This window comes from Macrobrachium nipponense, chromosome 24 (assembly GCF_015104395.2).
Source record: "Macrobrachium nipponense isolate FS-2020 chromosome 24, ASM1510439v2, whole genome shotgun sequence".
Classification (NCBI taxonomy): domain Eukaryota; kingdom Metazoa; phylum Arthropoda; class Malacostraca; order Decapoda; family Palaemonidae; genus Macrobrachium; species Macrobrachium nipponense.
This window is the reverse complement of record NC_061091.1, coordinates 68,286,711-68,313,142: the sequence shown is the minus strand read 5'-3', so window position 1 is coordinate 68,313,142 and position 26,432 is coordinate 68,286,711. Positions and strand designations below refer to the sequence as shown.

The following is a 26,432-nucleotide window of genomic DNA, read 5'->3' as shown; positions in this document are numbered from 1 at the left end:
CAAAATCCATGACTGCGCATTGCAGCAACAGCGACCCTCAAGCAAAAAGTGCTGCGATCATTTCATTTTGCCGTAAATCCTAACAAGCCTTAGGAAGTGCATAAAAATATTACTTAATTCTGTAAATATTTTCGTCAGATTTTACTGAAGTGCTAAGCTCAAAATATAATTATTTTGCCCGATTATGTGAAAAAGTCGAAAAAAATAATAATCTTGGGCAAATCGTAAGATAAGTCTAATACCACAAAGAATATGTAGATGGGTAGAAAATAAGTGATAAAAAACACACACAAAATCCTGGAAATATTTTATTAATACATCAAGGCAAGCTGATGTCATATTTGGAGTATTGGACTTCATAGCCACAGCAGCAGAGTGGCCACACCTTAAGCAAACTAATTAAAATACATGGTTTTAGAATTAAACCAGCTTTGTGTTGACAATGACTCTTGCTCCTACAGCAGTCTTAAGTAAATACAAAACCGTTCACGAACATACATACGTATAACAGAATTCTTAGAGGTCACTGTAGTACATAACTAGTCAATTCACCCCGACTCACCTTTACAACTGCACCATCTAGCGGTCACATCCGTAGTAACAACGATTTCTTCGTGTCATCTAGTAACCGGCAGTCGGTGATTTTTGTGATCGATTTTCATTTTAAATGAGAAGAAACCATCAAATGCGTAAACCTGATTGGAAATCGGTAGAAACACTGAATTGGTGAAACTGGTCGTCTATCTGATATTCGGGGAGTATAATGGCAGCAATGGTAACAGATATATTACGCTGTTTGCAATGGAGCGTTTCTTTGTGATAAAAATTACGTATAGACATTGATTAATGCCTTGTTTTAAATTTATGACTAAAATCAAGGCAAAAGGTACTTTTAAACCTATGGTAATCAAGTACGATTGTAAAATAGTTTTTCGCTTTTGTTTTGCGAAATTTGCATTCATTTCTGTTCGAAATGCGATGCCTTCAAGACCCATTACACACACTGAAGTCTAAAAGTAATGGGCCATATTGTGGTAAAGTATCCATAATACGATATTATATTAAATTACTGAAATATTCATCTTTTCGGTCTAAACCATATTGCAGCAAACCAATTTTTAAAATTCCCATACCCACGAAGGGGGAAGTTTTGGCCATAAGAAAACCACAAACTGCAATGAACCAGTCAGTTAAGTCGGAAATAAGTAGGCTAATTGACATTTTAATACGCCGTAAAACTGCACACTTTACTACATAGTAACAGATCAAGATGAAAAAATTATGAAGCATACTAGTAATGTCGCAAAGGGTTGCATATTGGCTTTTCCTCTAAAGTAACATAGGGTGCCAGGGACTGCAGGTCAGAGGGGTCTTGCCCCAACCTAACCTGGCCGAAAGTAAAAGTGGGAAAATGTAGGGATGCGTGTTATCTTAACCTCGCCTTCCCTTAACTAACCTACTCTACCCTTAGATACTTGCCTCTTAGGCTGGATCCGGGTATTCTCACCTGACCTAGAGCACCATAAATGATGATAATGAAATAAAGAATCCACCCAAACTAACCTTGCATTACCGGGCTAAGTAACTGGCAATGGGACATCACTGTCTCCTTCCGACCAGTGAACTAATCTATTCTTTAACTTGAGGTTGGGTGGTACATGTATAGTAGGCCCCACATTTCCTCTTGTCTATATTACTAATTCCCAATCCTGGTGACTGACTCCTTTGACCAAGTTATGTATATAGGTAGTTGAGAAAATGCATATAGCCTATCCAAGTATCAGTGGAAAAAAATCACCTCGGTTCGGGATGGATGAAGCTTAGGTCACTTCACATCTGTGTCTTCTAAAATATGTAGGCATGATGCTTAAGATTTTTCAATACTATGTAATATTATTGCTTAAGATTTCCAGCAACACTTCTTACACAGGACAGCCATGTTAAACTGGCTATTTTTTAAAAATTTAATCGAACATTAGCTAGTAGTATGTATTATTGTTATTAACATTATTATTAACAAGTATTTTGTAGTGACTAGGCTTTTGAAAAGGCAAATAAGAAAATCGGTGAAACATAGAGATGCATTCCAACTTAGCCTGTGATGCCAGGCCCTTCTTTGGGAAGGGTAAAAGGTGCAAAGGTCTTCAGTGGATATCACTACCTAATGTGAACTCAGTGAATGTAATCAGAAAAATTTGATCATACACATTGCTTAGGTATATTATCCTTATATTAGTATGCCCATAGGAAGTGAGCAGCCCCTAACCTCCTCCAACCAAACCTGATACTGTTCTGTTGGCTTCACACTGTAGTTCCACTATGAAGAAATGCAAGAGGCTGTTATGAGTTATCCATACAATGGAAGTGAATTGAAAAATCACATCAAAATTTATCCAAACACCACTTTTCTCATCTAATTATAACTTTAAAACTGTGCCCCTCCATATATGTTCTTAATATTGCTCTTTGGTCACTGACAAATTTAATATACACAACATAAATTGCCACTGACCAGAAAAAGAATTAAGTATGAGTCCCCCCCCCTTTTTTTTGTAGATGAGAGACAATTTTACTTAGTTTATGTACAGCAATTAACATACAGAAATAGCCTGACACTAAATGAAGATGAAACAGAATGCATAGTGATAGGGTCACAAAGAATCCTAAAGAGCTTATTAGTAAAATGATACAAATAAGTGATACAGAGGTGCAAATGTGGAAAAAGGACACTTATCATATAAGAAAGAAATTTGTAACTAAATAGAAAATATTAAAGTGCCTGAACCATTTAGACAAAACACTAGAATATAGAACACTGCAGATGCTGCAGGGTCTAATCAAGGAAGAATCCTAATTAATGAGGAGTAAATTCCTGTGAGATATGGTCACACAAGCAACCTTATGGAACTTCACTGTCTACCTATTATTGAAAGAATTAAAAATACTTGTACATGACATGTCACATAAGACAATAAAACTATAAATAGCAACTGAAAAATGGGGAATCTTGGATGAACTAAATTAAGGTCAAAAGGAGACCCTAAAAAAATTAGATATGTTTGGTAGACAGTTGTGACAAACATTGTTTTTTATAAATTGAACACATTCTAAAAAGCACTAATTTTTTTCAAACTACCACCACCTATCGGACAAAAGGAATTCATAATTGGTTTAGTCACAACGTTCAAAAAACCATTCCTTATTGATTTTATGATAAGTAATTACATAAAAGATAGAGGGTGCCCCTCAAGAATGAATAGCACCTGAAGAGCACTAACGAAAAACCTGGTGACTTTCACAAAAGTCAATTTTTGTATTCTACTAATATCTAGTACATTTGTGATTTGTCTTGTAAAATAAAGTTTTGGAATGAAATAAAACTGTTATTGATTTTATTATTATTTATACTACTGTATAATTATTATAGGTTTAAAAGTAGCTGATACCAAAGTCAAAATGGACTCTGATTCATTGGACATTGTTAGGTTATTTAAAATGCGACATAGGAAAGAGTTGACGTGGTCACCAGCTTCAATACATCATTTACTTAAAGAAGTACAAATCTACCCTATTTTGTGGAATTGTAACCATCCACATTATTTAAATATGGAGGAAAAATATTTGATTTGGGACACAATTACACGGAACCTAAGGAGCGCGTTTCCAGCTCTCGCCATGGAACGACTAACGCTAGGTAAGACAAGCCGACTGATTTATTTCTGTAGATTGGTGTAACAACAACACTTGTTACGTAGCCTGTTGCTGCTGAGAAGAGGAGTAAAATTTGTTTTTAAAATATATTCAGTAATGCTATAACCTGAGTAGATCATGCAGTTATTAATTGAGACTACTGTTTTTCTGTAGATTGAAGAAGGTAGCACTGTAGACAATTGTTTTATTTTTCTTTAAACACTGCTAATACTGTAGCTTATAACTGATTGTTCCTGCATAAATACAAACTAGAACGTTGTATATAGGGTATCCTTCAATGTGAGAATAAGGATGCTCCTATACTCTTACATAAAATAAGATCATCAACCAGTGGTGATGGGAAATGAGTTGGGAATACCCAACATTCACCTACCATACCATCACCCGGCACTTTTTTTTTTTTTTTAGTGAAAGTCTTGCATTCTCTCTCTCTCTCTCCCTCTCTAGTGGCCTGTCTGGCTACTGGGCAACATAGTAGACAAGGACCAGAGCTCTGGGTAGTTTCAGTTCTTTTGGGATAGCTACAGGATTCCCTTCAAGAATTGCTGCCCTCTCCTCACTCAGACACCATTACTGCTCTGTTCCTAAATCCCAGTCTCTCCCAAATTCTAGCCTGTCCGTGGAGGTGGAGGCAATGATAGAGAAAGGAGGCTCAGTAGAAGTCGAAGAGAACCAGTCTCAAAGGTTTTTTCCAAGTGAAAGTGACTTGGGGCTGAAGACCAATCATTGACTTATTGATATTGAACAAGAAGTTGCTCATTAGATAGAGCAATTTATGCTTTTAATAAATCTAAAGGCTACACATTTCCGTGTCCATCCATCAGAACTTTGCAACAAGATTGTTTACCAGTTCAGAGCTCTGTTTCAAACAGCCCTACACTGGATTATCACCTGTGTTCATTTAAGTTACAGTGGACCCCCCTGTATTTGCGGACTCGCACATTCACGGATTTCTCCCTGGAACATATCCCTCCATTATTTGCGGAAAATTCGCCTATTCGCGATATTTTTTCTATGAGAAATATTCACAAATTCCTTTTGTTTTTATATAAATTTCATCATAAAATACACTTTTTGTGTTAAAACTGTTAAAAAAAAGGTATTAAAATTGTTAGTGGGTTTTTTTGAGTTTAACTAACAAAATAGACTTTTTTAAGCATTTTTATGGGTTCCAACTATTCGCGGAGGGGCCTGGTATACATCCCCTCCGAATACAGGGGGACCACTTTATTACTCTGAGACATGTTTTCTGCAGGAAAGAGAACATCTACTCTCATTTTGCCAGGAGTTGGGGTCATGGTGAACATGAAGTCAGACCCATGTCCAAAGCAGCTAGGTACACCAATGCATGCTCATATATTATTTCACCACACCAGATTTAACCTACACAAGAAACACTTTTCGTCTATACCTTCCTCTTGAAAATAGGGAATTATTCCCAAAATTTACTGCACTTTTTCACTAAATCTCGTAATTGTCATGCTGTTTGTGACCTCTTTTCGCTAGTTAGCTCAGCATTGACGTCGGTAAGGGTGCTTCCATAAACACATGTTGAAATATACCAGAGACTGCCTAAAAACAAGAAAGCCCTTCCTGCCCTTCATGGAAGCACCATAACATTCTCCATACGTATATCTCCGTAGGGGGTAGTACTGTCAGTGCACCTCACGCTGTGCACTGTAGGTATTACTTAAGGTTCTTTGCAGTGTTCCTTCAGCCCCTAGCTGCACTCCCTTGAGTGCCATTTACTGTATGTATCTCCTTTCATGTTTTCTTTCTTCCATCTTCCTTTCCATCCTTTCCTAACAGTTGATTCTTAGTGCAACTGCGAGGTTTTCCTCCTGTTACACCTTTCCAACTTTTACCGCCAGTTTCCGTTTCAGCGTTGAATGACCTCATGGGACCCTGTGCTTGGCCTATGGCCTAGATTCAATTCATAGGTAAATATTTTTCCTCTGATGGTTCTGAATATGATAGTTTAATATCCTTTTAAAATTTTTTCACATGAATGACATTCCAAGACTATATGTATGTAAAGCACTCAGTGGCGTGATCGGTATGGTCTTGGCCTGCCACCTCGGTGGCTGCAAGTTCAATTCTCGGGCATTCCATTGAGGGGTTAGATATGTGTATTTATGGTGATAGAAGTTCACTCTCAACGTGGTTCTGAAGTCACGTAAAGCCGCTGGTCCTGTTGCTGAATAACCACTGGTTCCATGCAACATAAAAACACCATACAAATAAAGAAACAAACCAAGACTATACGCACATGTACTATTTAAGTTTGCCCCCTCAACAGATCACCCAAAAATCATATACGTATACATACTTCTTTGGCTGATTTATTAAAAACTAAAAATCATTAATATTATTTGTTTATCCTCTTGTGAGGGGTGTCTTTGTTATCATCTAGAAGGAAAATGAAATTTTAATTTTCCTCGTATCAGTTGATGAAACAATGCCATTTTACATAGAAAAAGTCTCTTTGTATATGTACTTATAGACAAAATTAAGTTCCAATTCATTCACGCCAAGAATACTCCACAATCTCAAATACTGTACTGTTGTATAGTACAGTATCTGGCAAATAATTTTTAAAATTGTTTAAATTTGCAGGAATTCACTATGATATGACTTTGCTTTATGAACTTGAACTTTGTTTTGAAATTTATTTGGCACAATATCAGTGTTGCCAAGGCATAATACCAGGTACTCTGTGAAGGGGCGTCATTTCAGATTATTGTTGGGGGGGTGGGGCAAAGATGGTTTGGCAAGCGAAGCGAGCCTAATCAGCTGGTTTTTAAATTTTTTTTATTTTGAGCTGTTTATGTGTTTTTTGAAGCCACATGAGTAGGGTATTTCAGCAAAAATTATATACCTACTCCCACTACCGTCTGTTTATCTCATCATCTCTGGTAGCTAGTAGACAGACAAGGATCAAGAAACGAAATATTTCTGAGAAATTTCATATATTAATGATTGCACGTTTAAAAAGAAAACATGCTGTTACTTCTCGGGGCTTGGGGGCTCGACAGGGTCAAGTTGAGTCTCGGTGGGGAGTTGCCCCCCCAAACAATGCCCCTGACTCTGTGCAAGAATTGGTCTCCAGGTGCCTCATTCTCTATATGTGATTGACCCCTTAATTTCCTTGTGTGCAGTTCCCTTCAACAAAAGGTTTGGCTGGCCAGTGCTGTTTTCATAGCATGAACTCTTCAACTGTCCATGAGCCCCTGTTATTAGAAGAGGAGAGATATTTTTGATACATTCCACCTTCAGATGTATATACACACTGTAAATATGCAAAACCTTAATGCATCTCAGTGAATGGAGTGAAGAGGTACACGATTTTTTGGGAAAACTAAAAACTGAATGTTGTATGTTATAAATCATTAACTCTATTTTTCATTCAGTGATCAAGATAAAAGTTTACTTTGCTGAGTAGATTTTTCTCAGAACCAAAGTTCACATCATAATCACCTTAATGAATTTGGAACTTCTAGTCTAACAATTTACCATTACAGGTAGTGTTGTGCAGAAATTTATAAATCTGAAGTCTACTTTTCAACGTGAGGCGAAGAGGCTGAGTATCGTTTCTAACGACTTTGGTAATTTTTTTCTCTCTCTTTTGAAACAGTTTGAGTTTTTTTCCTCTGAATATACTATATTGTTTTAGCTGGATTTGAGTATGTATTTGTAAACTACAGTATAATAATCACATAAGCAAATGTGCAATGCAGTTTCATTCTAATCTCCATACTTTCAGAGAATGAACCAAAATGGAGATATTTTCAAGCTTGTTCCTTTATGTTAAACCCTGGGAATAGTGACCCAACAAGTACCTCACACTCTCCAAACCAACTGGCAATAGTACGTGAGCTGCTCTACTCAACTTTTCAGGTAGCAATTTGTCTTACACGTACAGGGGCATAACTTGGCGGGGGGGGGGGGGGGGGGGGGGGGGGGGGTGGGGGGGGGGGGGGGGGGGGGGGGGGGGGGGGGGGGGGGGGGGGATGTTTGTTTGTATGGTGCTTTTACGTTGCATGGAACCAGTGGTTATTCAGCAACGGGACCAACGGCTTTACGTGACTTTCGAACTACGTCACTTCCAAACCACGTCAAGAGTGAACTTCTATCACCAGAAATACACATCTCTCGCTCCTCAATGGAATGGCCGAGAATCGAACCCGCGACAACCGAGGTAGGATTGGGGGGGATGTGTTGCCCTCAAAGTTTGAGTTAGAGGGGACACAGTATAATCTGTCCCCTCCCCCCAAATAATAAATATTATGGTTAAATATCATGCTCCTACGAAGACAGAGCAAGGAAAATTTAAATGTTACCCCTTAAAAACAGATGCTTATGTTATTTTAGTTTACCTGGTAGGTCTTACAGTTATCCTAAAAAAAAAGCAAAAGAGCTCCTCAAATTTCAAAAATTCCGGGGGGGGGGGGGGGGTGTGTCCCCCCCTCACAGTGCCGCCCACACCTCCCAGCTGAACAGGCTTGCTTCGCTCGCCACCCACCCCGTTGTCCCCCCCAACTTTCTGGAACCAGTTATGCCCCTGTACATAGATGCACATCTTAGCCATACTCTTATGCCTTGATTTGTTTTTGCAAACCACTGTAATTTACATGCTTTTAGTCTTCAACAGGAGCAAAAGTAAGCCATTTTAAACATACTAATTTCTACTTTCATAAGTGACTTACCGAACAGTTACATAGCTTATAGCTTCTTACCTACGGCAGTCGAAATTCAAATTGTTGGCGCCAGCGGCGTTGCTATCTTAAGTATAGGTGATACAAGACCCGCCCACATCCGGGAACCCTGGGTACTGCTAGCCTTCTACCGTCAATTTTCGTTTCTGCCGCCTCACGGGGTAACACCTGTGAGATTTTCGCTGCAGTCTCCTGCGTCGCCATTTTGGATTTTGGTTTTTGTTTGGTGATGTACAAGTTTTTGGTTTTTTTCTTGCCAGTTAGCTATCTCTATTCAGTTTTTTCGTCATTATTGCTAATTATGTCAGATTCTAGTTCATCTGCTGTAAGGTTTTGCAGCGCTGGCTGCAAAATAAGATTAGCTAAGTTATGTCACGATCCGCACTCTAAGTGCACTAAATGCAGAGGACAAAATTGTAATGGTATGGATGTGACATGTGATGAATGTAAAGAATTGGATGAACAGGGATGGAAGGCGGTTAGATCGCATGCTGAGAAAATGGAGAAAGATAGGAAGAGGAAGGCAGGCTCTTAGGGCTAGTAGTAAGAATAGGTTAGAAACTACTCCTGTTCCTTCGGAGACAAAGTCGTTCTCTGCTGCTCTTTTTATTAGAGAATATTTCTCCAATTAATAGTCCTCCTACTTCTCCTTTGATTACCCCTGTTCAAGTTGCCCATGTTTCCGAACCCAACACCATTGCCTTGCTTGAGTCTAAGATGGATAAAAAGTTCGAAGTGTTAGCTGAATCAGTTATGAAGTTAGGAATGTCTTTTAAAGCTTTCGTAGATAGTACAGTGAAATCTAGTGCAGTGCAAAGTGTTTAATGTTGCGCCTGAGGAGGCGGTTGTCCGTTCCCCCTCGACTCCCAGTACGAAGGTCCACTGTCCCGCTCTCCCGCAACCGGGAGAAGACATACCGGAGGTCGTAAGGAGTCTGGGGAGTTTGCCCACGGTCAGCCGTCGACTCCGTCGACTCGCGGGTGTCGTCCAAAAAGATGTGGAAAGGTGTTAGTGTTTGTGATTCTCGTCTGTCTTCTGATTCGGAAGTGCAATCGCCAGTGCGCAAAAGGCAAGGTGATTTGGTGTCTCGACCGTTAAAAAAGACATTCGATTCTTGCGGGTGATTCGTCACCGACTCCTGTTAAGAAGTCTAAGAGGCATTGGAGTCCTCAACCTTCGTGTAGTTTTGCTCCGGATGTGATATTTATGAATCTCCTCCGCAGTCGCATTTTTCGGCTTAAAAGCAATGGCTCTCGGACTAAACTTTGTGAATAATTCACGATCGCTCGACTCTCCCAAGCGAGTCTCGGTCGCAGTTTCGGCTCGGTCGCCTCATTCGACTCCGTATTACTGTCCAGAGAAGGCGTATTCGCTCGTCTTTGTTCGACTCCCCTCGCCGTGAGTCGATAGGAATTTTCGACTGGTTGTTCGCCTGTGTCGACTCGTGGTGCGGAGACTTCACCTGTTAGAAAGAATCGTTCTTCGACTGAAAGACCATCGACTTCTACAGTGTTAGACGATTCTACCTTAGCTCCATTTAAGAAGCATTTCCAGGGATCTTATGAGTTTGTTGAAATCCTCCACCGGGGTAGAACATAAGCCTGATTTCGACTCTGCTTCCGTGCAGTCTGAAGAGGAAGCTTTGGATCAAGATGACAAGGATTCGTCGGCTTATTCGGAGTCTTCTTAAATTTTTCCTGTCCACTTATCCAGATTACTTTGAACCTGCTTCTCCGTCTTCACCGCCTTCAATGTTCGTTTAAAGATAGGAAGAAACAGCGTATCGTGTCTACCGTAAACTGGTTCTTTCTCATCCTCGAAGCAGGCCTTAAGGAGTCAACAGAGTGGCTTTCTAAGAAGAGGGAAACAGGTAAGGCTTCGTTTGCTTTCCCACCTTCTAAGCTTCAGAGTAAAGCGTATCGCTTCTACGCAACTGGAGAAGTTCCTTCTTTGGGAGTGTCTGCCTCCTCCCAGGGAGACTTCTCCGGTTTAGTGGACTCACACCGAAGAGCAGCTTTTTCGTCAGCTAAAATTTTGTTTTCTTCTTCAGAGCTGGACCATTTGGTGAAGAATATTTTTAAAGTATTTTGAGGTATTAGTTTTTTGGACTGGACTATTGCCTCTTTAGGCTCGCAAGATTGAAGACTGTCAGTCTATTAGAAGAAGATTTCTTTTGCCACAGACTGGTTAGGAGTTCTGTCCTGTGCGGATAAGGCTGTTAGAGATGGTTCAGGAGAATTAGCAGCCCTTTTCACAATGGGAGTGATGAAGGAAGAGAGAAAGGTGGTGTTCTTTCGTGTCTAAAGGAGTCACTAATAACCAGAAGTCGGCTCTCATGTTTGCTCCTCTGTAATCTATCTTTTCCCTGAAGAAACCATTCAACAAATTCTATCGGATTTAGAAAAGAAATCTACTAATGATCTCCTTCTTCAGTCTTCCAGACGTCCGAAAGAGCCTACTCCGACAGGAGCTAAGTCTTCTCCTCTTCAGAAGCATCCCTTTCGAGGGAATAAACCTAAGTGGCAACGACCCAGGACTAATTTGCGTCCAGTACAAGTCCTCAAGAAACCGCCCCCCAAACCTTCGGACAAGTGAGAAGCCGTTCCTTCACGTGCAAGTAGGGGCAAGACTCCATCTTTTTTGGGAAGAATGGATGTCAAAGAGGTGCAGAGCAATGGGTAGTTCAAGTTCTTCGAGAGGGATACTCGATTCCTTTTGTTTTAGATCCTCCTCTCTCCGATACACCAATCAGCTTAACAGCATATTCTCCAGGATCAGAGAGAGCTTTGGCTTTAGCAGCAGAGGTCAATGCACTCATCAAGAAGGGAGCAATAGAGGAAGTCCTCGACAGTTCTCAGGGATTCTACAACAGACTCTTGTAGTTCCCAAAGCCTCGGGAGGTTGGAGGCCAGTGCTAGATGTAAGCGCATTGAACCTTTTTGTGCTGAAGACAAAGTTCAATATGGAAACAAATCATTTCTGTGATGTCGGCACTTCGCCCAGGCGATTGGATGGTGTCCCTTGGACATGAAGGATGCCTACTTTCATGTCCCGATTCACCAGAGTTCAAAGAAGTTCCTGAGATTTGTGTTCGAAGGGAGGACGTATCATTCAGAGCCCTTTGTTTCGGCCTTTGCGACGGCCCCTCAAGTATTTTACTACGTGTTTCTTGCTCCATGGGGAAATAAATGGCTGCATATGTTGGGCATAAATGCAGCATTTGACCTGGACGACTGGCTTCTCAGATCGGGTTCGGAGGACACAGTGCGTGAAGGATTTCACGGAAGAGACTGTCATAGCGAGTCGAATTGGGAATTCTCATCAACCTGGAGAAGTCTCAATTAGTGCCGTCCAGAAGATCCCCTGTTTGGGGATGATTCTGGACTCTCAGACTTTTCGGGTTTTTCTGTCCCCGAAAAGAATAGAATCTTGCCTCAAAAAAGTGAGCCAATTCCGAATCGTCAGTCCTCCTCCGCCTTGGAATGGAGAGTCTTCTAGGGACGTTTATCATCAGTAGAGACGTTTGTAAAGTTGGGTCGTCTCACATGAGATCTCTTCAGTTTTATCTCAAAGCGAGTTGGTGTCGGAAGTCTCAACAGACACGTATTCGTTCCCAGTGTCGGAAGAGATCAAGAACGACTTGAGATGGTGGATGTCGAGGGAAAGATTGCAAGAGGGTCTCTCCCTGACATTAAGGAACCCAAGACGTTAGAATTATACTCCGACGCATCGGACAGAGGTTGGGGAGCTCTCCTAGGGACCAAAAAGATCTCAGGATTATGGTCAGAGAAAGAGAGGTTGAATCACATCAACATGAAGGAGTTGAAGGCGATTTGGTTCGGTCTGCAAGCATTCGCTCCTTTGGTCGTGGGAGAGAGTGGCAGTATACTCCGACAACACCACCGCTCTATCTTATATCAGGAATCAGGGAGGAACCATTCATTCTCCCTCAACAAAGTCGCAGAAGATCTCCTTCTCTGGTCTCAAGATCGGGATATTTCCCTCGTTCCGAGGTTTGTACAGGGGAAGTTAAATGTACTGGCAGACGAACTCAGTCGAGTAAACCAAGTTCTTCCCACGGAGTGGACATTGCAAGACAAAAATTTGTCAGGAACTGTGGAAACTTTGGGGAAGACCTTCAGTGGATCTGTTTGCACGTCGAGGAACAATCGACTTCCGATCTTTTGTTCCCCAGTTCCAGATCCTCTTGCTTGGAAGACCGACGCAATGCTTCAGGATTGGACGGGTCTAGACGTTTACGCCTTTCCCCCATTTGAATGATCAGAGAGGTGTTGAACAAGTTCCTCTCACATCAAAATGTGTCAATGACGTTGGTAGCACCATTCTGGCCCAGGAAAGAGTGGTTTCCAGACCTTCTCAAGTTGGTTATAGACCATCCCAGACTTCTTCCTCAGTATCCTCGGCTACTCAAACAGCCCCACTTCGACAGGTATCATCAGAATTTGTCCGCTCTGGCACTGACAGGGTTCAGACTGTCCGGGAAACTCGTCAGAGCGAAGGGGTTTTCTCGGAGAGCGGCAGAGGCTATTGCTAACTGTCGAAGAAGCTCTTCTGCCAAGCTTTACCAATCAAAGTGGGGAGTCTTTAGGACGGGTGGTGCAAGAAGAAAACATAATTTCTCGTCTTCTAAAACCTCTGTGACAGAAATAGCTGATTTTTGCTGTACCTTAAGAAGTAGAACTTGTCGTATCGACAAATTAAAGGGTACAGAGCTATGCTGTCCTCCAGTGTTTTAGCATAGAGGGCTTGACATCTCCTCTAACCAGGATTATTTGAGATTTAATTAAATCTTTTAATACGTAAAAAGTATCAAGAAGGATAGTGTTGGACTGGAAACTTGACGTAGTTTTTAACTTTTCGATGTCTTCACGATTCGAGCCACTTCGTGAAGCGTCTTTGAGCGATGTAACGGAGGAAGGCCACTTTTCTCTTCGCTTGGCTACAGCAGGAAGAGTGAGTGAGTTACAAGCCATCCACAAAGAGGTGGGGTTTTCAAAAGAAAAAATCGTAATGCGGTTTTTCTTTTGTTAACGAATTTTTAGCAAAGAACGAATCTCCCTCTAACCCATGGCCTAAATCTTTTGTACTTAGGGATTATCTAATATAGTGGGTCCGATGGACGAAGGAATATTTACTATGTCCTGTCAGAGCATCTGAAATGTTACCTGTCAAGGACATCCGTAGTTAGGAGGTAATTCCGACCGACTTTGGTGTTCGGTTAAGAATTCTGCAAAACCCCTCTCCAAGAACGCTATTCGTTCTTTTTGAGAAGTCTGATACTGGAGTCAACACTCTCAAGTCCAAGATCAACTCTAAATGTGCTTAAGGTGAAAGCACATGAAATACGTTGCAGTGGCGACATCCCTTAAGCTTCAAGCACAATATGTCGCTTTCCTCGATTCTTCAATCTACGTGGTTTTTGGAGATCGAGATCTGTGTTCGCCTCATTTTACCTGAAGAATGTAGAGGTTACCTATGATAGTTGTTGTAAATTGGGTCCTTTCTTTGTCGGTAGCGGGCATGGTGTTGGGAAAGGAAACATAGGGGAACTTTCTATCCTCTACTGTCTCCTCGCCTTGTTATAGGTTGTTGAGTCGTGGGCAGACTGGAGGCTCATAGTACTTTGGAGAACCTCCAGATCTTATTTATTACTTTTGAGTATGTCATTATTTTTGGTATAGGTGATGGTCTGTTTGTTTTTTATCTGGTTTCTGCAGCCCAGGGCAAGGGCATTATCTGTTTTTAATATTTTGTCAACCAACGGTCTTGTCCCATCCGGTTACAAAATCCCACTAAGTAGGGACGACCCCTGGCCTATACTGCCACGTCTCCTACGAGTGATGAGAGCGCTCTAACCAGAGGCAGTATTCTCCTGCAGCTGCTCTCTCACAAGGTAGGTACTGCAACATTTGCGGTTTAATGTGGTCTTACTGTCATTTTTATGTAGTCCATCTACCCTCCTTCCGGGTAGTTTGGATTCAGCTATGTAACTGTTCGTAAGTCACTTATGTGAAAATGATATTTTCATGATAAAATAAAGTTTTATTGTAGTGTCTTACAGACAATTATAGAGCCGTGATTTCCACGAGGCGGCAGGATACTAAATTCAAATTTAGCGCGTCGGCGTCGCCACACTGGTGTGATGACGTCATCTCCCTCCACTCGCGGGAGAACCAGGTACAACTGCCCAGGTGAATCCAATTCTTTTCCTGCCGGCGTCCGGTGAAACATCGGTGGTCGGTGCGGTGGTTGGATGACTTTGCTTCGCTTTTTTCTTGTGGAATTGATCTTCGGAATTGGTGAAGTACTCTTTTTTGGCGTTGTTGTTATTCTGCTTTTTATTTAGGCGTTGCCATGTCGGATTCTAGTCCGTCGGGAGTTAGGTTTTGCATCCTCAGGATGTAAAACTAGATTATCCAAGTTAGAATATGATTCCTCACCCAATAAATGTGTTAAGTGTAGGGGACAGGTTTGTTCAGCAGATCGAACATGTAACGAGTGTAGTGATTGGACCTGATTCTCAATGGAAGTTTTTTAGTTCATACTCGGAGAAATTAGCTAAAGACAATTAGAAAAGCAGCGCTTAGGGAAAGTAGACTTAGCTCTGCTTCGTCTTGCGTGCTTCTGTTCTTCTGTTTCTACCTCAAATTGTTATGTCTCCTTTAACTACACCTCCTATTCCTCCTACTAATCCCACTTCTCCGGCTTCCCGTGTAGTTTCTTCCGACACCATTTGCCAGTCTGGAATCGAGGTTAGATCAGAAATTTTCGGTACTAGCGAATACGGTTTTGCAACTTGGTAATTCAGTTAAGACATTTTTGTTTTTTTTGGAGAAAGCGGCTTCAGGTAAGAGTGTAGTTTGAGGGTGCGTCTGTCTGTCCTGACACGTCTCCTAGACAAAGGTCACTGTCCCAGCTCCCCGCACCGGGGAGAAGACATACCGGAAGTCCAAGGAGTCGATCGGGATTTGCCCACAGACAGGCGTCCTCTCTTGTTGAGCCTGTTGCGCCTCACAGGGCTCGGTTTAAGCGTTGGAAAGGTGTTGCGGTCAGACGCCTTTCGAATGATTCAAGCGATTCGTCTACGGTCGTCGCTGGCGCTCTTGGCGAGATTCGCCCGTTTCGCGTCCTTAAAGAGGCGTTCAGGCGCCGATTCTTCGCCTCCTCCAGTCAAGCGGTATAAAGGAGCCTGAGAGTAGGGTTGCGCCGCGGCGTTAGCGGCCTCGTTCGTCGCCTCAATCTGTGCCTTTTTCGGCTCCATCTACTAGTAGAGATTGTGGTTTTAGCGCTGTAGCTAGCAGTTCTAAGGGTCTTTGTTTCTTTAGGCGCTTTTTCGTCTGTTACGCCTGATGCGCCTGTTTCGCCTCGAATTTCGGCGGCTCAGAGCGAGGCGCAAGTAGTTTTTCCGCCTCCTGCTGAACATTTAGGTTCTCCTTCCAAGCCTACGTTAACTGTTTTTGATTCGTCGCTGGCGCCTTTGCGCAAGCAGTTAGAGATGTTAACCAACTGGATGAATGAATCCAAGGGTGGTTCGAAACCTTCAGATCCGGTTGTAGTTTCCGTCTACTTCTTCGGCGGTGTATCGGAGAATGAAGAAGAAGTAGAGGGGAGGAGGATTCTCATCACCTCTCGTGTTATTCACGTCTCCTTAGATTTCTTCTGGTATCTTATCCAGATTATTTTGAGAAAGACGCTCCGCGCTCCCCAACTTCGACTTTTTGATGAGGAGGAAAACTTCAGACCCTCTCCTCCCAAAACTTGTTCTATCTAAAGCGTTAGACATTCGTTGAAAGAGACTGAAAAATGGATGTCTATGAAAAGAGACTTAGGGAAGGCTCTTTTGCTTACCCTCCCTCTAAGTTGCTTCGTAAGAGGTATAGGTTTTATGTAACTGGGGAAGCTCCTTCTCTGGGAGTTTCTGCCTCCTCCCAGGGAGACTTCTCCAGTTTATCGAATCCTCTAGAAGATCTGCTTTCGCCGCAGCGAAAGTTTTCTTTACAGCGCCTGAGTTGGACCACGTTGTAAAGAATCAATTTAAACTTTTGGAAGTCTTTAGCTTCCTTGATTGGACTATTGGCGCTTTAGCGCCAAGATCGAAGATTGTCCTTCTCTTTCTCAGGAGTTAGCGGAGGATTGATTGGTGTTCTGTCCTGTGCGGACAATCCATTAGGGATGGATTGTGATGAGTTAGCTTCGCTCATCGCCTTTGGTACCCTTAAGAAAAGGCAACTTTGGTGCTCCTTTGCTTCTAAAAGGGTTACTTCCCAACAGAAGTCTGCTCTCTTGTTTGCTCCGTTTGTGAAAGATAACCTCTTTCCAGACGATGTAGTGTTGTCAATTTCGTCTGCGCTAGATAAGAAATCTACTTCGGATTTACTGGCACAGTCTACTAAGAGACCTAAAGCTCCTGTGGAAGACTGTTCCTTCGGTTTCTCCTCTGGCCCAAGTGCCTTTTCGAGGGAGAAAACCCAAGCGCTTCTTTCGGCCGAAGTCGAATTTTGCGACCTCAGTCTAAGGCCTCGGCCAAGGTTAACAAACCTTCCAAATGAAAGCTCGGTTCTTCATGCACCAGTGGGAGCCAGGCTGGCTATGTTTTGGAGGAATGGGAAAACAGAGGAGCAGAAGCCTGGGTAGTGCAAGTACTCAAGTTCGGCTATCGTATTCCTCTCGTTTCACCTCCCTCGCTCTCACCTGTGCCAATTCCATTCCAGGCATACTCTCCGGGCTCAGACAAATTTCTGGCGCTAGCCGCAGAAGTGGAAGCGCTTGTTCTTCAAAGAAGCGATAGAACAGATAGAAGGGGATTTTTCCTCCAGGCTTTTACAATCCGCCTTTTTGTAGTTCCCAAGTCATCAGGGGGCTGGAGGCCGGTTTTTGGACGTGAGCGCCCTGAACTTGCATGTCCAGAAAACAAATTTCATATGGAGGACCCTCGGTCGGTTCTGGAGTCCATCAGACAGGGGGATTGGATGGTCTCTCTGGACATGCAAGACACTTATTTTCACATTCCGATACATCGCGAATCTCGGAAGTACCTGAGGTTCATGTTCGAGGCAAGGTGTTTCAGTTTCGGGCGCTTTGCTTCGGACTAGCGACCGCTCCTCAAGTTTTCACCAGGGTTCTATCCCCGATAGGAAGCTGCTGCACATATTAGGAGTAAGAATCTCCCTCTATCTGAACGATTGGCTTCTCCGGTCGGATCAGAGATCGGTGCATGAAGGACCTTGGAACAACTCTGGATCTTGCCAGAAAGTTAGGAATTCTGGTCACAAACAGAAGTCCCAGTTGGTTCCATCTCAGAGCATCCTTTATTTGGGGATGATTCTGAATGCTCAAGTTTTTCGGGCTTTTCTGTCCCCGTAGAGGGTTCAAGGCTGTCTGGAGACAGTTCAGGAGTTCTTGGACAAAAAGGTAAGTTTCTGCCAATCAGTGGATGAGGCTCCTGGGCAAATTGACGTCAGTGGAGAAATTTGTGACGTTGGGAAGACTGCACATGAGACCTCTGCAGTTTTTCCTGAGAGCCTCTTGGTTGGCAGGAAGACACAACCAGACTCGATTACCTTTCCTGTCCCAGATCAAATCAAAAGGACCTAAGGTGGTGGCTCTCTCTGAGCAAAGGTTGGAAGAAGGGTTAGATTTACGACCCATCCTCCCGAACCTACAGTTCTTTTCCGACGCATCGGACACAGGTTGGGGAGCCCTACTGGGAAATCAACGGACTTCAGGAGCTTGGTCGGAGAAGAGAAAGAAGTTCCACATAAATGTAAAGGAACTGTTAGCAATTTTCTTGGGGCTCAGACAGTTTCGGAGTTTAGTAGAAGGTCGAGTAGTGGCAGTGCATTCCGACAACTCCACGGCTCTCTCGTACGTGCGGGAAACAGGGGGGACTCAGTCTTTCTCTCTGTACGAAGTAGCCAAGGATCTCCTCCTGTGGTCAAACGAAGCGAAGGTTCAGCTAGTCCCGAGATTTGTTCCGGGAAAGATGAACGTTCTGGCGGACGAGTTAAGTCGTCAACAGCAAGTGTTACCTCTGGAGTGGACTTTGGACAACAAGATTTGTCAGAAACTTTGGCGCCTTTGGGGACGACCGTCAATAGACCTGTTCGCGACATCAAGGAAACAACCGTCTTCCTCTCTTTTGTTCTCCAGTCCCAGATCCTCTAGCTTGGTCGGTGGACGCAATGCTGTTGGATTGGTCGGGTCTGGAAGCTTATTGCATTTCCCTCCGTTCGGTCTAATAAGGAGGTGCTGAAACAAGTTCATGTCGCACAGCAATGTAACACTAACGTTAATCGCTCCCTTTGGTTTGGCCCAGGAAAAGAGTGGTTCCCGGACCTTCTCCAGTTGTTAGTAGACTTCCCCAGACTTCTTCCTCCAGAGAAGTGGCTTCTCAAACAACCGCACTTCAAGAGGTTCCACCAAAACTTATCGCTCTAGCTCTGACAGGGTTTCAGACTGTCCGGAATCTTGTCAGAGCGAAAGGATTTTCAAGAGAGCTGCAGAAGCTATCGCTCGTTGTAGGAGAGAGTCTTCTAACAAACTCTATCAAGGGAAGTGGAGAATCTTCAGGGGGGAGAGTGGTGTAGAAGTGCTAAAGTCTCTACTTCTGCGACCTCTTTAACAGAAATAGCAGATAGAGTTTTCTTCTATTTCTTAGGAACTCTAAGAAACTGGCTCCTTCGACGATCAGAGGATATAGAGCCATGCTCTCTTCCCGGTTTTTCGACATCGAGGTTTTGATATTTCCTCCAATTCAGATCTGTCGGACCTCATTAGGTCTTTCGAAACCACTAAGCTCCCGCAAGATACAGTGACTTGGAACTTAGATGTGGTGCTTAAGTTCCTCATGGGGCCACCGTTTGAGCCTTTGAAGTTGGCTTCACTCAGGAACTTGACTAAGAAGGCACTTTTTCTTATTGCTCTAGCTTCTGCTAAGCGTGTCAGCGAATTGCACGCTATAGACAAAAAGAGTCGGTTTCTCTCAAGGCAATGCTGTATTTTCGGTATCTTTGACCTTTCTAGCCAAAAATGAGAATCCTTCTAATCCTTGGCCGAGGAGTTTTGTGGTAAGGAACTTATCTGATTTGGTTGGGACATGAGGAGGAAGAAAGGCTCTTATGTCCAGTCAGGGCTATTAAGCAGTATCTGTTTGCCACTAAGGGTATTAGAGGACAATCTTCTAAGCTCTGGACCTCGGTTCAAAATCCCTCTCGTCCTCTTTCTAAGAATGCTATATCGTTCTTATTAGAGAGCTTATCAGGGAAGCTCACTCGCAGTCCGAGAACGACAATCTTTCCGTTCTGAGAGTTAAAGCTCACGAGGTTAGAGCAGTGGCAACTTCTTTAGCATCAGAAAGAATTTATCTTTAGCTTCGATTCTTCAGAGCACGTTCTGGAGATCGAATTCGGTTTTTGCGAGTCATTATCTCAAAGAGATAGAAACGGTTTTCGAGAATTGTAAAACGTTAGGTCGTGGCGGTTTCTGGCATGGTGTTGGGAGAAACGGCACAGGGGTCGTCACCTCTATGCTAACTTTTTCACCTTGAATAGGTTGTCGAGTTCAAGGGAAGCTGGGGGTACTGAGTACCTGGGATACTCAACCAGTCTGTTAGGTCAGATTTTACAATGGTTGGGTATATATGTTTTAAATCTGGTGTTGGTGACCAATGTTTTGTATGATTGAATTTCTGGTCTTAGCCAGGGCAAGGGCTAATCTTTGTTGTTACTATCCTCCGTCAGTCAGCCTTGACTCGCTTGAAACTACGGAAGGATTCCACTCCTGTAGAGGCTAACTTGGTCAAATTCCAATTCCTCTACAATAGTAAGAAGAGCACCGACCAGAGGCAAAGTAACAGTCTGCTGTTTGCTCTCCTTTACAATTGGTAATGGTTACCAACAGACATCCTTGAGTGTTTACTGGTATTGCCAATAAATGAACCATTTAAAAATACTAGTGGTCCACTGAATCCCACCTTCCCATAAATGTGTAATCAGCTCTATAATTGTTCGGTAAGACCTACAATAAAAATGAATTTTCATTATTAAAATGAAGTTTTATTGTATACTTACCGAACAATTATGATTATACCCACCCTCCTCCCCTTAGGTGGACGGACGGGCAGAAAGAATTGGATTCACCTGGGCAGTTGTACCTGGTTCTCCCGCGAGTGGAGGGAGATGACGTCATCACCACCAGTGTTGGCGGACGCCGACGCGCTAAATTTGAATTTAGTATTCCTGCCGCTCGTGGAAATCACGGCTCTATAATTGTTCGGTAATATACAATAAAACTTCATTTTTAATAATGAAAATTTCATTTTCACATATACTTACCGAACAGTTACATATCAAGCCCACCCACCTCCCCACAGATGGACGTGGCGGCTAAACGAAAATTGACGGTAGAAGGCTAGCAGTACCCAGGGTTCCCGGATGTGGGCGGGTCTTGTATCACCTATACTTAAGATAGCAACGCCGCTGGCGCCAACAATTTGAATTTCGACTGCCGTAGGTAAGAAGCTATAAGCTATGTAACTGTTTCTGTAGTATGTAAACTTTATTTTATCATGAAAATATCATTTTTCATCCCACTGTTGTGCCTGCTTGAGTCAGAAAGACCCACCCCTGGGCAGGGTAGTTTTTTGGCTTACTACAGAGCAGATAGACTTCATGCTTGCACTTTACCCATCTATTTTTTCTTTCCAGACTTAATTACATATCACTGTGTTGAGGAAGAGGTTTGTGGTATAGGACATAAAATCTGTGTGAATTATAGTAGTACGTACTAATGTTGTGGTATATTTCATCTTTGTGCAGATATTTGCTGAGAACAGACTCTTGATGTTATTATATGATGCCTGTTGCCTAGGCAAAGTGTCATAGAACTGATGCGAAGGTATAGGAAGGAGTGTCTCTTTCAATGTTGTTTATCCTGATCCTCATGAACTCTGTACATATATTGTAAGGAACACTACCATTAACATGGAAGAGCATTGTAGTCTTCACTTTATGAATGAAGGAACAGTAATTCTGCAATAATTAAAATGGTTGTAGGTGGTTGGGTACTATGAAGCTGTCCCCATTCTTCCCTATCTGTCAATTCTCTGACTAACCAACTGCTTCTCTTCCTTTTTCACCTGCCCTGCCCGTCTCTATTTGTCTTCCAATCTCTAGTCGAGACACATCTCTTGACTACTACATTCGTCCTGTAGGGGGCTACTACTGCCAGTATTTAGGCAGTAGTACTTACACAGTTCTTTATAGCATCCTTTTGGCCTGCAGTACCATTCCTTTCTGCCTTTTCCTTTTCTGCATTTCCTTTTGGTCTCTTTTCTGCCAGCACTGTGAGAATACAGAGATTATTGTATGGTTTGGCTGAATTATTACTAAAGAATAATTTATAACATATTTTGCCAGCGAGCTCCAGCAGTGTATTAAAGGATTTTGTATCACCTCTTCTGAATTTCCTCTGTTTTCTTTGAAATTGCTCATGACAATTGCATGAAGAAGTAATGTCCTTTTATTTACATTATTGTTTACTATAGAGAAGCTATTTAGAAGTGGGCCTGCAATCTTTCCATTTTATGAAGGCTTTTTTGGTCCTGTCCTCTCTTTACCAACTTCTAATTCCCTTGTATGATACTTGCATACATATTTGTTCCAGCAATCAAATGCTCCTGCATTTAACAAACTATAGTGCAACCCTTATTCCTTTTTAGGTTACTGTTTTGATATCTGCATACTCTGTTAGTTCATAAATGATGCAGAAGGTTTTAATCCTTTTTAAGATCACATTATATGACATCTAATCAATATTTAGCCGGATCACCTTGGGAATCTGGAAGAACATTATAACAAGAAGGTATGCAGATGGATCAATGATGATTTTAATGTAGCTGAAACGACTGAACCCAAGAAGGAAATCACACCAAGTACAGAAGCTTGCAATCTTCTTGAAAAGGTGATACCTGAGGTTAGCGGAGAGCATTTCAGTATATCTTATCAAGAAGAACAACCTCAGACTTCCAAGTGCAAAGAGACAGTTAATCTTGTAATGGATCAAGAGCACTTTGATGAAAAAATTATTGTATTTGTTGTGGATGAGATGCTCCCAACTTCTGTAGTTGATAATCAGAAGTTCAGAGATATATTCACAGGTAGGTAAACTAAACGTTCATTACTAAGTAGTAACTGGGTTGTACCTCAGTCATTACTGACATTGTGAGACAGATGTTAAGATGTTTGCCTAAGATTAATTCAGAATTTTTTTTTTTTTAGGGGTGTATCCTACACTGAATTTAATATCAAAGAAATCTCTAGAACAGCACATTATTGAGAAGTCAACAACCATTAAAAACAAAATTAAGGATCAACTTGCTAAACAGTCATATATTTGTATGACATTTGATGTGTGGTTGTCGAAAGGCAAAAGCTTTGTTAGAGTTACTGCTCATTGGGTAAGTTGACTTGGAAACTTTTGTTACTGCAATCCATTTTTTCTTACATGTAACTGATGCAGTCTTATGTATCTTGTTGTCAGTTTCATTAAGTTTATGCACATTTTTTATAGAGTATAATAATCTTTGTAGTTGAATGTGGTTAAATGTAAGAGTTGGTAATTAACTGACAGACTGCTTTTCATATTTTAAAATTTTAACTATTATAAAGGACGCTTGGCATTAATACACTGACTACATAAGACTGAGTAAAGGTTGGTTGTTGTTTGCATATGTATGGATTTATACGGTATTCAGTATAGTATTTTACATTGGATTTGAGCCAAATTGTACAACACATAATGGGAATACTTGTTAAATGTGTTGACTTTGATACCTCACTATATTGTCATCCACACCAGACTTCTAGACTTCTAAGGTATGTTGTAAGGGTTTTAAGCATTTAACTTTGCATGGTAACACAAACTTACATACCAACGTGGTATTGGGTATTCATTGGTAAACATTAGACCCAGTGTAACTTTACCTCACTGATGAAGAGACCAGTGGTGTAGTCAGTATGTTAAAACTGGTATACAAAATGTGGATACAGTATATGGTATCCAATGAAAATATTAAAATAATTAAGCAAGGACGATAGAAAAGAGAAATAAGTGCTAAGGAAAAGTTAATCTCCAAGTTATACAGACACGGGTTAATGCAACCACTCTGTGAATAATAGATGTGGACCTGGTTTTACAATTTGGTTGTGGTTTAAGGCTTTTATATAGCCCATCTCATGCAGTGACTAGGTATACGGTACATTGCATGCTGGTGAAGGATATAGCAGGAAATAGGACAGATGTGGGTTTGCAGCATTGTGGATAAGGCTTTTCCTATGTAAGACTAGGCAGTCAAATAATTTTAATGGGACTTTAATCTTTCAAGTTCCATTAAAATGATTTCTTTATAGTGAAAACTGCCATCTCGCTGATAATTCAGCGGCCTCCTCCAGCTGGGATTCATCTCAGATCTTTCATAGGGTTGTCTCATTTATTTTATACCCATTATTCTCCATAATACTTGGACTTTATACTTTGCAAGCAATGGTGAAAAGTGAAATTGAGAGCATTCGTACTCCAGTATTCTGACATATGGCAGTTTATTTAGAATCAATTATACATAGGAAATGTGTCATTATGTAACTGTGCAGATGTAAGTGAGAACTAATTGAAATCTGTTATAAGCGTGATCACCACAGGAGATAAGAAGTGAAATAAATTAACCTAAAGTTAGTGGTGTTTACATAAAATTTCCATTAGTACTTCAATTTACTTTATACGTAGTGTAAATCAACAAACATGACTGCAATTTCTGTTTATTTGTTTTTATCTTTTTATCATTGCTGCAGATTGATGAAGAAATCCTTGAACGTTGCAGTGCCAGTCTTGCCCTCAAGAGGTTCAGAGGAAAAAGAATCCTGGAAGATAATCAGATATCACAGATACTGAATGACATCCTGGAACTTTACTCCATCTCTCTTATTAAGGTTGTAGCCATTATAACAGGAAGTACATGCAATTTTGAAAATATGTTGAGAGATTATGGTGTCCACTGCTTCAGCAGAATGGAAACACATGGTTATGGTTGTGAATATAATATTGATATTAATGATGATGTTTTTAGTTCTTACATTGAAACAAAGATGGAGGAGATCCTTCCTTTTAATATGAGATGCATGTCTCGGGTGTTAAGTGTAATCTGCACAAAGGATGTTGACTCTGCTTTAAATGGAACTATTGGGAAGCTTCACCATAGTGCCTTCGGAAAATGCTCTTCAATATGGAAACAACTGAGCAGCCCAAATCAAGCTAATATTGTTGAGAGAATTTTGAAGTGTTCTCCTATTTTACCAAGTGCATCTAGTTATATTTCATTACATGACAGTATCCAAGTACTTGTGGAGCACAGGACTAAACTTAGTGATGTGACAAAAGTCCTCAGTTTGCCCCAATTTGAAGATCAAGAACTCGACTACCTCAGCGAATACATTATGGTCTTAACACCAATTGCAAAAGTTTTAAAAAAGTGGCAGCGTGACAAAGATTGTTTCTATGGATGCCTAATTCCAACTCTGTTTGCAACAGAAAAGAAATTGAAAGCACTGCTACAATCTCAATTACAATACTGTCAGCCAATACTTTCAAAAATTATAGAAGCATTTACAAAAAGTTTTGATAACTTTTTGCACCTTGACAATTCAGTAAATGGTGCTATTATTGCATGTGCTTCAAATCCACAATTCAAACTTAGGTGGTTAACAATCAAGGAGGAAATGAATACCATTGAACACAGGAAGAGAGTGCAAGACTTCCTTGTCATGGCAGTAAAAACAGAAATCTCATTATCAGTGGAAAAACGACAAAAATATAATTCAAATGAGTCTTTTTATTATGGTAAGGACCACACATCAGCAACAGACAGTGACATGGCTGAGTTAGAAGTCTCAAATTATTTGCATGATAGCAGCAATGTAGTTACATCCCTCCTTGGAAGTCCCCTGATAAAAAGAGTATTTTTAAAGTATAATACCCCTCCATTGACTTCATCTGCTCCAATTGAAAGACTCTTTGGCTTTCAAGGATGTGTGTGTGCACTAAAGGACCATAATTTGTCTGACGAGATGTTTGAAACCTTTCTTATATTGAAGGGTAACTTACATTACTTTGAATGTAGCAGTTAGCAGTGTCCCATATTTATGTAGATATCGGTGTTCAGTAAACTTAAGAAAATTACTTTTGGGAAAAAAATCAGAATTTTAATCAATGACCTGGTAATGCTAGTAATTTACTTTCCTTAAATTTAGGCAGTTGTAGCCTATGGCAAACATTCCTTAGAAACTATACTACCCGGGTGTACTTGCACTCTACTTAGCTTAAAAAATTTCATATAATTGTAAGTTCTTCCTTGTGAGAGTTCCTCTGCCTGCTAAGGCGGTGGGGAAGCCTTGCAGCCGTTAAATTCTCAATCCTGAGAATTCTTCCACCCATCCAAACAGCCATTGACTCTCGCCTGTGAGAGTTCCTCCACCTGCTAAGGTGGTAGAGAATCCTTGTAGCCATTCAGTCTCAACCCTGATAGTTCTTCTGCTTGTCCAAATGGCAGTTGACTCTTGCCTGTGGTAGTTCCTCCTCCTGCTAATGTGGTGGGGAATCCTTGCAGCCGTTCACTCCTAAAGGTGGCCTCACACTAGGACTTTTTTTCTCCAGCTTTGAGCCATTGCTGGCGAAAATGAAAAACTGGGAGCTTTTAGCTCGAGATTTTAGCTTCCCGGCAGAATGGGAAGCAGCCAGCACGAACTGCGAGCCACAGCATAGTGTAAACAAACAAGATGGCTGCTGCTGATAGGACGTACTCTCAGACCTTTGGCTTCTCTTCTCCTGAGCCACTCTCGAACCTACAAACGTTTTTTGTTACTCTTGCATTCACATAAGTGTCCAAGAAATACACCACTGCAGCACATCTTGCAACAGTCCGACAATTTCTGGGCG

General features: G+C 41.6%; 1 protein-coding gene across 6 annotated transcripts; it reads left to right on the top strand.

Annotated features, from left to right (window-relative positions):
• The first annotated feature begins 534 nt into the window (after positions 1-534).
• LOC135205752 (uncharacterized) lies at positions 535-25,691 on the top strand. 6 transcript variants are annotated; one of them, XM_064236872.1, is made up of 7 exons: positions 535-634; positions 3,428-3,694; positions 7,233-7,316; positions 7,475-7,608; positions 22,266-22,602; positions 22,724-22,902; positions 24,293-25,691. In XM_064236872.1, the coding sequence occupies exons 2-7, from the start codon at positions 3,457-3,459 to the stop codon at positions 25,622-25,624; spliced, it is 2,304 nt and encodes a 767-aa protein (XP_064092942.1). In that variant the 5' UTR covers positions 535-634; positions 3,428-3,456; the 3' UTR covers positions 25,625-25,691. The 6 variants fall into 6 exon arrangements, with proteins under 6 accessions (XP_064092942.1, XP_064092943.1, XP_064092941.1 ...); XM_064236871.1 differs by having other exon boundaries at positions 542-758; XM_064236869.1 differs by having other exon boundaries at positions 542-775.
• The last annotated feature ends 741 nt before the right edge of the window (positions 25,692-26,432 follow it).